Source organism: Scomber scombrus, chromosome 21, assembly GCF_963691925.1.
Source record: "Scomber scombrus chromosome 21, fScoSco1.1, whole genome shotgun sequence".
Classification (NCBI taxonomy): domain Eukaryota; kingdom Metazoa; phylum Chordata; class Actinopteri; order Scombriformes; family Scombridae; genus Scomber; species Scomber scombrus.
This window is the reverse complement of record NC_084990.1, coordinates 16,654,949-16,668,559: the sequence shown is the minus strand read 5'-3', so window position 1 is coordinate 16,668,559 and position 13,611 is coordinate 16,654,949. Positions and strand designations below refer to the sequence as shown.

At 38.2% G+C, this 13,611-nt stretch overlaps 1 protein-coding gene across 1 annotated transcript; it reads right to left on the bottom strand.

Moving 5' to 3' along the window:
• Positions 1-2,136: 2,136 nt before the first annotated feature.
• LOC134003580 (choline O-acetyltransferase-like) lies at positions 2,137-11,634 on the bottom strand. Its single transcript, XM_062442820.1, has 14 exons — positions 11,590-11,634; positions 10,573-10,764; positions 9,698-9,816; positions 7,812-7,865; positions 7,448-7,628; positions 6,008-6,185; positions 5,728-5,897; positions 5,551-5,651; positions 5,312-5,440; positions 5,090-5,212; positions 4,846-4,987; positions 4,528-4,590; positions 4,015-4,152; positions 2,137-2,403 (listed from the first exon to the last, which is right to left on the bottom strand). The coding sequence occupies exons 1-14, from the start codon at positions 11,632-11,634 to the stop codon at positions 2,137-2,139; spliced, it is 1,902 nt and encodes a 633-aa protein (XP_062298804.1).
• Positions 11,635-13,611: the final 1,977 nt, after the last annotated feature.

Here is a 13,611-nt window from a genome sequence, read left to right as displayed (position 1 = left end):
TTAATATTTTAAGGCTTAAGGCATCAACATACTTAGAGGGCTTATTTGTTAGGGTTTCATTTTTTTTGCATGCATCACACAGACAGCCCGTATCTCTTGTCCCATGGCAGAAAAACACAGGCATTTAATTGTTTGAAGTTCATTTTATTTCTTGAATTGAGTATATAGTTTTTTTTTCACTGCACAACAGTTTTAATACAGCTTAATTTGGTGATGTCTTCAATCAACAAGATACTGTTATAGCTTAAAAATAAATTAGATTTGTGTTCTTCTGTTTTTAGAATGACAAACATGAGTTTTCACTGAACATTCATTAATGACTTGATACTTATATACCCCATGTTATTGACATGTTACAAATGACCATTGACAAAAACCATCATTGATGAGTGTAACAATTACTACATTAATGCTTTGCTGTAGGACAATTAATACAATAACCTTATTTAACCACAGGGATTATTGGTTACTTTTTTTCTGGAGAAAAGGTAAAACCTCACATGACAAATAATACATTATTTTGCATTTATCACTCAGACACATACAGGAAACAACAGCACAGGCAGAAACACAAATAATCAGAGGACAAACAACACTAATCATTTATAGAATATAATATCTGTGAGGAAATTTGAAGAATAGTTTGCATCACTTTATTTTAAGGCAATTTTGTTATTTCTATGTACTCGTTATCGATCATTTTCATCATAGAAGCTTTGAGCATATAAAAATACAGTTAGTATGTAAGAATAAACATGCGTATTTAAACTTGTTTGTTACTTATAGCCTTTTCTTGATATGGACATTTAAAAAAAAAAAATCATCTTTATGGTTCACATTCACTTTGGCTGATGACACACGGATGACAAACATAAGTGTCATCTGAACACAGGACAACAAATATCCTCACATTTTCACTGTTAAAGACCACTGATTTTATAACACGCACCACCACAGATTCAAACAAGACCCACAATGTACAGGAATCCTACGTCACATTACACCTTCAATGGACAAAACAACATGCACCATGTACATTGCCAAAATTCATTCTAATGTCAGTCCAATATCTCTGAATATCAAAAATAGCAACCATAGTTTATTTAACATTACATGAGCTCCATGCATCTAATGAGTTGATTTGGTAAATTGCACATATACCCTCACTGCACTTACTATTTTTTTATTGCACAATGTACCTACACTATTAACAACACATCACTACCCTCATTCTACCTCTAAGTGCAAATTAAAAGCACTGTACACATAAACACAGTGGTTTGCCTCAGTCACCACTGGACTATTTCTTCCTTATAAGGTACTGTTCATGAAACTAACTAACTATTGCTATAATGTGGAACACGTACATAGATGACTTCAAATGTGCCACTGTGCCACTATTATCTGTAACCTGTCCTCTATGTTTACAGTTATCCATACATATATTTTTTATAATGTGCCTCATCAGACAGATTTCAATTATATATGATCTCTTTGGCAACTTTAGTATTATTGGCATCAAAACATGTACATAACTACTCAAACAGGACAACAACGAAAATAACTTTTATCTCATTAAAATATTATATTTTATAATATTAATATAGTTTTTTTTTTTTTTTTTTTTACATAATGGCACACGCAAAGTGAAACAGGTAGGCAGAATCACATTTACAGGATGTCATGATTGTTATAAGTCACTTAAGTATACTGTATGTTTTTTGTTTTTACAGGTTTCTTCCATGTACAGTATATTACATTACAACTCTATGAGTGTGTGTTAGATATACATTGAGATCATTCAGTAAATTCACTCTCTGATTGAGGAGTTGCCCCTCACATCAGTGCTTCAAAGCAGACATGGCTTTAGTTTCCTAATGGCAGCAGACCAGTTAATCTCAGTCTACTGAGTCAAGTGGGTGTCAGTAATGGACCCAAAATCATTCTGATGTCTACACAGATTTTTTTTACGTTTATATACTACATATATTAGTTACATGTGAATTTTAAGGCTTGTTTCATGGTGAAGTGAACACTATTGCACAGACAACAAAGACACTAGTGAGTCTAAAGCTAAAGTCTAAGTCTAAAAGTGTTGAGAGGAGCAGTTGAGTGGGAGTGCTCCTTCAGTATGGCTTACTTCCCTGATTTACGAGGCTGGCCAGCTCCCTGGCTACTATCAGTCGGTTTGGTAGCGGCAGCGCTGCTACTCATGCACAAGTCCCTGATTTCCAGCAGGCCCTCGTTCAGTGCTTTGACGAAAACGGCTGAGCTTGTCTGTGTGCTCTCCCAAAAACTGGACACACAGAAGATAATGTGGTTTGACTGTGGATTGTAGCAGGCTCCATAGCCATTGGGCACCACTGGGCCGTAGCAACAGAACATCTCCACTGTGGTAGGGACCTGTAGACAGGAGGGCACAACTTAAGTTAGACTGCTGTAGTTTTGTATTTGTGAGAGATGATGAATCAGATCAGGGCTGCAAATACGGCTGATTTTCATTATTAGAAAATAGAGAAATATGCCCAGGATGAAATCCTGAGATGTCTTGTTTTGTCCAGCAAATCCTTTGACAATCTGAAACTAGCAATTTCTTTGTATTTTTTTGCATAATGAATGTTGTCAAGTCATTTTTTGTTGATCAACTTCATATGCAGGATTCACCTGGTCTGAATGTTAACACTCTGAAGGTTTTTTCCCCCGACATGCAATAATGCACCACCAGGAAAACTCTATACTATATTTTCCATAGATGCAGTTTTAGTTTCTGTAGTTTCTTCTTTCAAAATTCAAAATGCGTCAGGAAAGAGTTTGTTGATACAAAATGGTAAAATAGCAAAGTTATGATGAACAGGGTGTGAATCACTTTACTTTATTATTTAGCAAACATGAGTAGCAAACCACACATTAAATTTGTTGAAAATGTCATGGATGACTACTAATGATTGCACATTATAAATGTGACTTAAAAGAGTCCTGCTCAGTGTAAACTGCAGATGCTCTTTGTTTTGCTACCTTAAATGGAAAAGTACCAAAGCTGAAGAGGCATCCCATAATCATTACATGCTGTTGTAGCGTCATCCACCCCTCACTCAATAAAATAACAATGCAACTGTCAGTTCTTGTGAATGTATACTGTAGTGTAGTGAGTCTTTGTATTTATAGTTTATGTGTATAGCTGCCTTAACAAACATTTATTGGAGGGAAAAACATGTATTTCAAGTATGGGTTTCAAGTGCTGAAGCTAAATACAAAGATGATCTGGAGAGAAAAAAGCCCAATGCAGAGGATAGTAGATGAATCTGACAGGGTCTCCAATTAAAAAGACTTTAAGAGTAAGCATAGAGACCTCAGTGATGGTCCCAAACACCAGCAGTCACCTGACTATTTTCCGACCATTCTAATTAGTCTCTTACATTTTGTAAAGTTGTGTTGTGTTGTAAGCACACTACTTTTTTGCCATCTTGGTTCCCATTTCAATGAAAAAGTAATCTTCAGTAACTCTTTTCAAGAGATTTCTTGAGCCATTTGTAATTGTTTCTTTTTATTGACGATACAGCTTAGTGCTAAAAGCAGTCATGTCTTAAAAGTTCTTTAATAAACCACAAACAGGATCTTCTGCTTGTTAGGATGCAGGGCATAGAAATAAGCCAAATGCTCAAAATTCTGGTGCTTTTGCTGCTCTAGGTGATTTTCTCCCTCAGGCCAGTGTGGACTTTCAACAGGACCTGGTTGGTCGCCATCTTCTTGTCATTCATGGTAATTGTAAAGACGCAAAGGAACTTGATGCTCATTGGCTCCAAGAAATGTATTTCTTTTTGCAGTTGGAAAAAAAAGCCAATTGGGAATTGGGATTGACTGGAAGCGTTTTCCATCACTGTACCTCTGCTCACAAGAGGAGGACTGATGATTTATATGCAAAGCAGCAGAAGATTATCATGAATATTTCCTTAATAGTATCTCTCCAAAGCCAATTCATATTTCTGTTTAGGATAGAATGGGATTGCATGTTACCTGACTGGTAGAGAGGATGAACTGGTTACTGGCCAGATATGTCTCATCGCAGAAGATCTCCGGTTTCTCCATGTTGAGCTCCTTTGCAATCCTTATCAGTCCGAGGAGATGATTGTCTATTGCCATTCCTGTAATAGCCTGAAAAAAACATTTTCAACTTAGTGCTAATGAAGCTTTTTCAGCAAAAGTTTTATTATGAACAGAGATGGGATTTACAGACCCAATCAGTGTATTCTCAGTGTATGAGCTTGGTGGTTCACTGAACTTCCTGGGCTGCAGTTGTACCACAAACCATGTAGATGTGTTTGGGATAGAAAGGAAGCTGCACACCATTTGTGAACTGTGCCTTTACAGATTTTGAACAATAGCCCCACTATGTATCCACCAGCTCCTTATTGTGTTACTCCAACCAAAATGTATTACTGAGACCTTTTTTCTGGCATCAGCATCAGTTTAACATGATGTTGAGCTTTTTTCTGTGACGCTGATCAAAAGCTGGTATGAAACACTTACTGCAATTGTATAATTTGTCTGGGCATTGATTGCATCCCTCAATCTTTTCATTTTTTCTGAATCCTGCAAGAAAAGTGAAAAATAATTCAGAGAACAAAAGCAAACATGGGGCAGTTTTCACAAAAGAAATACAAAACTGCAAATAAATCCATTTTTCATTGAGCCGTTAAATCTTCAGAGAGATCATCTGTTTTAATAGGGAGACCAGGTTTGGCGTGCCGAGGTAGCCAGTCGCACCTGTTTTGTTTAAACAGGCTTGATGAGCAGTAATAAGGGAGTTAGTCTGTAATTGGGGTCAAAGTGAGAAAAATGACTCACGGTGAAAGTGCCTCTCTCATCTGTCATGGACTTGACGAAAGCCAAGGCTTCAGCAGTGGCTGAGCGAATGTTATCTACCCGACCTTCTTGGAAACGCCGAATGGATGCACTCTCATAGGTGGAAACGAGCCTTCCATTGCATCTGAGGACATGACAGAAGCAATCATTGAAACACCAACAGTTTTGAAATGGAATAAGAATGACTAAATATGTTTTAAAGCTAAAGATCTTGGATGTGATTTACTTGTAAAATGCAAGTTGTAAGGCAACTTGTATGAATGCGTCTGGACTCATCTTCTGTTTTTTGATGAATTCTTTTCCATAAACTTCAAACTTGAAAACGTCCATGTCGAGATTATTCACCAGCCTGGAGGAGACAATAGCAAAGACGATATGAGACCTGGTGTCTTTGGAAATACTTGTTTGTAGTTATGTTTATGTGTTTGTTTGTTTGTGTGGGTCTTGCCTCTGGAGTCGGTCTCCAGATGCCTTTAGGAGTCCTTGGATGTGAGGGTTGCATTTCCAGAGAAGTCTTCTTGGAGGGGGAAGCTCTCTGATGCTGGATGATGTCGCTATCTTTGATGGGGTCCCAGTTCTGTTGAGGACAACAACATTTATATCTACTTTGCTGTGGGCCTCAGCAGCATTCATTGAGAAATCAACACCTGATATACAGTCTTATCCTGCTGCAGTGGGCTGACTTACATGTATTTCATCAGGTATTCTGAGCACTGCACCAGCACTATGCCCTCAAAAGGTGAGTGATCGCACACCACTCCACATACGCCATCCATTCCTACAACAAACTGAGAGAAGATGGATTAACTATCAGGCCAAGCTCTCCATTCATGGAGGATTGAGGTGCCATCAGCATGGTTTTACCTGCATTGACTTGTCATACCAGCGGTTTGCCCCATTCCTCTCGCTGCCACCACCATGCAGCATCAGCAGGGCCCTGTTGGTGTCATTGGGCTGCAAGCCGTTGGGCTCATCCAGACACACCACACAGAGACAGCTCTCTATCAGGGCCAAAGAGTCCCTGTTGGTTTGATCTGGATAGGAGAAGTTGGATTGAATTGTGAAAATCAGATATGTCTTGGATTATTTCTCTGAAAATTGTTTTACAGTTGGTTAAGACAATTGAAGACATTAGAGCTAAGACCTTTAATCAGTGCATCTCTGGCTTGTGCCCATTCTGTTCTTCCATCAGATGTCAGGATACCAAAAGGAGGGAGTCTGTCTTCTGCGTTTTCTGCCATTTTCATGATTTTCTCCAGTTGGGATAAGATCTCTGTCTCATTAAGCTGCTTGCTGTTTGCGACGATATCCAATACGAAAAACTAGTGAGAAAAATAGATTACAGAAACCATACATTTCTTAACTATTCCATGATGTACTGTATCACAGGATGCAAATTTAGTAGGGAATATGTATGCTGAGATGCGTCCTTTATGTCAAAATTGTATTGTTACAGTATTTGAAGCAATGAGATAACAAGGGCACTAGTAATAATGACAGGGACTAAAAATGGCCAACTGCAACCTAAAACATGGCTCCTCCTCTCTATTCAGTTAAACATGCGACTCAAAGAAGCTCTCAGACAAAGTGGCAGATTTAATCAACTGTAATTAAGTTAACGGCCTGTATCTCCATAGGGACAGACCCTTATGTGCCACAGATTGATAGTTCCCAGAACCATTTCCAGGTGAGAGCTCCTCTTGTGCTGTCCCTCAGCCTTTTTTCCACATTAATTCAAAGGCAAAGCTAAATTAAATCATAACGGTAGTAGCCTTGGACCTGCAGATGATGGCAGCGCAGGTTTTATGCATTGAGGGGAATCTCTAAAAAGTCATGGGCTGCAGATATTGGAGCAAACTCACAGACGTTATCTAGACTACTATCTTTGGGCTTGTAAAAGACTTCCATTCTGAATTATGATCAGTTGGGGAACTCACAAAATGCAGCTCTATAACAAAGATTTTGATTAATTTTAAATACAGTATGATGAAAAATGACTGATAGGTACTAATATTTTACCTTAAAATACAGCATTAAGTGTAATATCTCAGCCTGAAATCGAAGTCCCCCAGCTAGTCAACTATCTATTTTTGTCTTGGTCCTTCAGTTGGATGTTGAATGAGCTTCACTGTGCAGAATGATTTGTATGCAGTGTTTGACTTAAATATTGCAACTACATGTTACTTGTGAAAAAAACACTTATATTCAGTGCTGTGGTTGAGGTTTTTAGTTGTATACCCTGGTGCTATCTGTAATGCATTACATTTAAAGTTGGCATCAATAGAGTAGATAAAATGTCTTCTGTAGCCAGTTTAGATATTCAGAAAAGTCTCATACTTTGAAATCTGATGAAGGAAGTGTTTATCTGCTCTAGAGGCCAGTATTGCTGCATGCTTTGGTAAATCCACCACATCTCTGGACCACTTTGGGGGAAAAAATCTTCAGCTGCATCTGTAGATAAACTTAATATAATGTTAAAACATCCTTACATTCATTTATATTTTCTCTCACATGGACTGGACAGTATCTTCACTTAGATGTGTGATGGAGTATGAAAAGTCTCCTCAGAGTCCAGCGTCCTGACCTGGTTCTTGCATGCCACGATGATGTGCTCCGGCGCTGAGGAGGCCGCATTCATCTGGACCTTCAGCGTGTCTGTCTTTAGCCCCGGGTAGCGGTAGGAGGTGAAGAGGCGGTTGTACTGCTCCATGCACATAGGGGTCCCAGCCAGCTGGCCTCGGGCAAACTCCACAGGGAGCCCTCGCCTGATAGACATTATTACACATATCATATTACCTCTGATACTCTCACTTATACTTGTTACTTATTAGTCTGGTTTCATCTTAAATTGACTGACTGCACACTGGGACTGTAGGGTTAACAGATGAGGTGGAGGAAGCTGAAGGTACAGGGTGGCAGGTAATCCATTACAGGCTACAGGTACTTACGCATCAATGAGTGCCTTATACTCCAACACCCCTCTGATGAGACGAGCAGCAAATCTTAAAAGAGTGAAAAGGATGAAATTAAAAAGGTGCAGGGTTTGCTGTATAAACACCATACACACACACACACACACACACACACACACACACACACACACACACACACACACACACACACACACACACACACACACACACACACACACACAGACACACACACACACACACACACACACACACACACACACACACACACACACACACACCCACAGCGGACTGGTAAGTGATTATAATTAGACGTACTCTCATCTCTCAAAGGACTAACAGTAATCACATTATGGTAAATTACGAGGGTACAGTGGGTGAGCGTGTGTGTTTATCTGTGTTTGTGAGAGAGAGAGAGCCAGTCTGTATGTGTGAGTGGGCGATGTGGGCAAATGGGGGGAAAAACACAGAGCCCTGTCAGGTCTAATGTTGTATGTCATTTGTCTTGGTGTTATTACGTTCAAAGCCAGATCAATACAAAGGAGGCGGCCACAGTGCACCACACCCCTAAATGAGGCCTGACTAGCAGTCTCTGTGGAGAGTTTGGCCCTGTCACTCCCAATCTAATAAGTGGCCGTGTCAGTAGATTACCAGCTGCTTGGGGTGCTCTGGAAATATTCAGTTAGTGCAGAGCAAGCTGACAAAAGCTAATGGTGAGTTACAGGTCCGGGTGGACTGGTGTAATGTCTGGTGGACCACAGCTCATTTAATAATGGGCAGAGATTTGTCCAAGAGATGATGCCAGTGATTCTCTCCATGTCTGTTTTGATCTTAATCTGAGTCCATGTCTGCTGAGAGGAACATAAACCACTCAGCGGTCGCAGAACTGAATGATATAGTGTATGTTTTCTACTGTTAGTGATGGTGTTGTTTACTGTACAGAAAAGTAAACTGAGCAGTATCCAATATTTGCTGTTTTCATTTAATTGATATCTAAACTCCTGGAAACATTAGATTGAACCTCAAGCAATCTGCAAGGAACAATCTGTATTTTTCAGTATATTGTAGGAGTTATTAGTTGATATGAAGCTTTGTGATTTACTTTTTGGTGCATTTATTTACTCCATTTTCCTCAATGACTTGAATTTTGTGAGATGATGTGCTGCATGTGTTCAGAGAGGGAATTTTAAATGCAGGTTTGCACAGAGTGATGCAGATAAGGGAGAGACAGGGTTTCCAGAAGAGCTGAAACAATTATTCTAATAACAGTTGACATACAATAAATCTTCAACCTTTTTTAATAAATAATTCATCTTTTTGGAACTTTTAAGCAAAAATGAATAACTTTCCAGTTTTCCTCAACTGTAACAATTTACTTATTTTTCTTGTCTAGCCTGTATGTTTCATTTTGGACTATGGTGTGAGAGATATTCTTACTATATTTAGACATTTTTTGAACAAATAGAGTTATCTGTTAATCATGAAAATAATTTATTGACAATGAAAAATAATTATATTATTTGAGGCTGCTGAAATGTTTTTTCCTTGTATCACCATTCAGTTGACAAAAAACAGATTTCACTTTGATCGAGTGAATCTAAAATCTGACGTTTGTGATCTGCAGTTCACATAGCTGAATTATTTTCACCTTTCTAACTTGATTGTGGAAAAATCTTGATATTCTGTTGCATTATTTACTACAAACGTGATTTACGGCAACATTTTTCTCTTAATTGCTTGATTCATAATTCTGTTTATGCACAGTAGAGTCTTGTCTGAAATACTTTAATCAGTGTCTCCGGTACATCACAGAGAGGGTGGATAAATGTTTTAAAACTCAGCACATGTAAATTATACATTATATAGTCTGAACAAAAACACAACCAAAAAATCCCACCACATACCTGAGAGCATCTTTATGATCTCTGAACGCCTGCTTAGGAAACACCATGACAGGGCTGGAGTTGACCGGTAGGGCCAACCTGTTGTTCAAGTACATGTCCTCTAGCCAGTAGTCATAGACCTGAAAAACATACAGGCGCTTTTTGAGAAATGTTGCTTCGTTAAGCAATTTGGACTCAAGTTATTATCTTCTGAGTTGAGACCTGTGAGCAATGGAGTAAAAAAACCTATTACAGTGTCACTATCAGATGAAAAGGAAAGTGGGTGAGACCTGATGTGAGAGTGGGAGTGTGATAGATTTCACTGAGCTGGATGAGTTGTGGACTGACAGATCACACAGACTCAAAGGGAGATTGAAGCAACAAAGGACAAGCAGAGACTCCAATAAATCTTCATTGCCAGGTGTTTCATTGTTTTTCAACTCTTATAATCGGGTTATATATATATATATATATTAGGACCAACTCATAGGGCACTTTCATTGTAAAATAGCAGGGATGCAAAGGTTCAAACAAGAACAAAGAAAATGCTGATTACACATACTAAACCTCAAATTTGTTATATCAGATCTTCTATATTGAAAATAAAAATAGTGTATTAAATGAAGAAAAATAGACATTTTTTAATATTAAAGATATTGAATGATGAACATCAGCTAATGACTTTACTGAGTTTCCCAAATTAATGTTTGATTAATTAGAAAAAGGTGGAGAGGAGAAACAAATCCAGATATTCTATATATTAAACCAGAATGTCTTTATTGATACAGGAGATAGAAAATAGTTGGATTTATTCTTTTTTTCTGTCTTTTTCCAGTTCATGCACCTTGATAAAATGAGGCAGCAGTGTGGTTTATCTTGCATATGTGAGAGTTTACCCAGTTGGTTGTCTTGTCCCTCCTCTCGAGAAGCTTCTTTTGGAGAACCTCTCCAGTACCTCCAGGAGCCCCAAACTTCTCCACGATGGCCTTTGTTTTCTTAAACTGCTCCTCCTTCACCAGGTGCTGGACACACTTCAGGTACATGTCGAGGGTTTGCTTCAGTGGGGGCACAGGGACCTTTGGCAGCACCTGATGTCTCAAAAATAACAGATTGGTATAAACAGTGATAACAAGTAATGAAAGGACAGCAGCTGTTCAGAGTTTTAATGTTTCAATGTTAATTAGTGAAGGGGTAAGATCCTTTTTTATGCTTTTATTATTAGAACCAGAGTTAATAATTAATCTTTAATGCTTCAAGGCCTATTTGAAAATACATCCCACAGCCTTGTGAGACTAGGAAATACTGTTTTTTTAAGGAAGGGAGATGCAAATTGATTATCTTTTGTGTCTGATGTTTGGTCATTTGCATAATATTACTGTTAGTAACTGTAGCACTTGTTGACATGTGTGTTTGAACAGTTGAAATAAGTTCTTGCTGTAGGTAATGAAAATATTTACATTTTTTAAAATATGTTTTTCAGCAAAGGTATTTAAGATTTGAAAAAACAAACAAACAGAAAAACGGAAGACCAGGTGGCAACTAAACCATAGAAAACAACTGGCTAAATTCCCTTGTAATATAATCTGTCTTTAGCTCTAATTTCATTAAAAGAGTGAATAACGAGAGAGGTGTGTTTTTGTATTCTTTTTTTTTCTTAGAATAAAATAATTAAAATATTGATATTTTTACTCCAGAGAGATCGAAGGCCTGCCATCAATGGTTCGCCCCTAGCGGTCAGTTAACGTAAGTGGAGCAGGAGCTGTCCGTGCTGCTGAACTTTTTCCAACTTCAGCACCATGGACAGCAGCAGCGCTCAGTATTAAAATGTTGTTTAAAAAAGTAAAAGTGTTCAGGATTTGTCCTAATACAAAGAAAAACACTTTCACTAAGAAAACAATGACATGAGATCATACTTGGCCGTCCTGGTCTCTGGCAGTCTGTTGCTCCAAAATAGGCATCTTTGCATTCCAGTCCAGTCAAGGGAAATGTGGGAAACCCTCTAGAGATTACTTCAGTTCAGCCTTCACAGCACGAGGCACGTTAAGACAGAGAGAGAGAAAAAAAACAGCAAAGTAATAAATACAGTAAATAAAATTAGGGCCCACTGAGCTTTGCATTCGCAAAGTGCTGTCTGAAAGTGAACCAGCAGGCTTCCATCCCTCATCATTTCATCTAATGTAATTTGCTGCATGTCCTTGAATCCCTGCTGCGCTGCTTTGCTCACCACTGCAAAGAGATATGCATCTTAAACATTCATTTGTATCTCTCTCAGTCTTAAAAGGTTAGTTTTTCATCATGCAAATTGAAAATGATGACAATAAAGTAAGAAAAAACTGTAACAATATTTAAATAAAAATGACCAATATATCCTGAAACAAACTGTTGACTAAAAATGACAAATGCTTGAAATAGTAGAATCTTTAAAAGAAGTGAAATGTTTAAGTATTTGCAAACTTTTCAGTGTGTTTTCAGAACAAAGCGGACTTTTAACTAAACTAAATGAGCTTGTAAGGATGTATATTCTTAGTCTCTGTGCGCCAAAGAGACTCATCCAGTAGGATGATGAGTTTTAAGAAAACACAATCTTATTTCTCGTTATTTGAAAGAAAAAAGTTACCTTACCTGATCAGTGCAACACTTCAGGAGGTCAGAGAAGTGTGTGGGAGATCACTCTGCCGTCCACGTCCACGATGTGATATCCCATATTAGAGTAAAGCTCCGCTCGGAAGCTGCGCTGTTCCCCAGTCCCCGCGTCTCGCCATAAGGCTGTGACTCCACATTAAAGGGCGCCTTGGAAAAAGATGGTGAAGGTGTTTGCATCTACCTTCCCCCTGGAGGCAAAAAACTCCTCCCATCGAAATCTATTCGCGGACCATATTATCTGAGAGCCCCCCCCCAACAACACACACACACACACACACACACACACACACACACACACACACACACACACACACACACACACACACACACACACACACACACACACACACACACACACACACACACACACACAGCACCTCCACCTCCATCAGAACCCACACACCCTTCATTTTTGCAGAATAAGTCAGCCTGAGATGTGTTACACTTGCGGAGCTGAAGCCTTATTCCCCAAACTGGTGCACTCTTGGATCTTATCATTATCTCATTTCAGTGTGTTCTCACTGTGACCGTGTAGCTTATGAAAACAAGACTTTTGGAGAGTCATTATATTTCATTGATCAGAGGAAGTTTAATCATTTCCCCCCACCTTTCATACTGTATATATTTTAATCAAATTGAAATTATTATGTTTTTAACCATGATATTTGAATGCCTCTTAAAGAGCAAAGTAGCAATTTAAATAGCTTTTAATCTAAATTCGTCACATTCCTCCACTCATATTCCTTTATTCTTTTCAACCTCGAAATAAAGAACGAAATCACCACAGTTACACTGATCCAAAACAGAGATTTATTAAAACGACAATTGATAAATGAATACATATTTGTTCATTTTAAGGAGATTGACTTCATTAGCTACGTCTTGACAAAATATTTCACACATACACGCTCGCGCGCACACACAAAAACAGCACACACACAGTTTGCAGAGGTCCACTTATGTTTGAACAATTTACATTGTGCATATTGTATATTCACATATGTACAAAATCCATTTATTATGATACATTTAATTTCAAACAACAAAAACATCTAAAATGAAATGATACTAAACAGGCCCACTTGTTAGAAAATTAAACATAACGAAATTTCGAAGAGCAAAAAAGAAAACCAGGCCTTTGATGTGCAAGTAAAAAAAGTTTCTTCAGACTAAAAATATAGGCTATTTTTGTGTGTGTGGAGGGGGGGAATGTGCTGTTTATAGTTGGTCCCATATAATCATGTACGCACATTTATCTATTTATACCTTTTTACAATACTCAGTTATACACA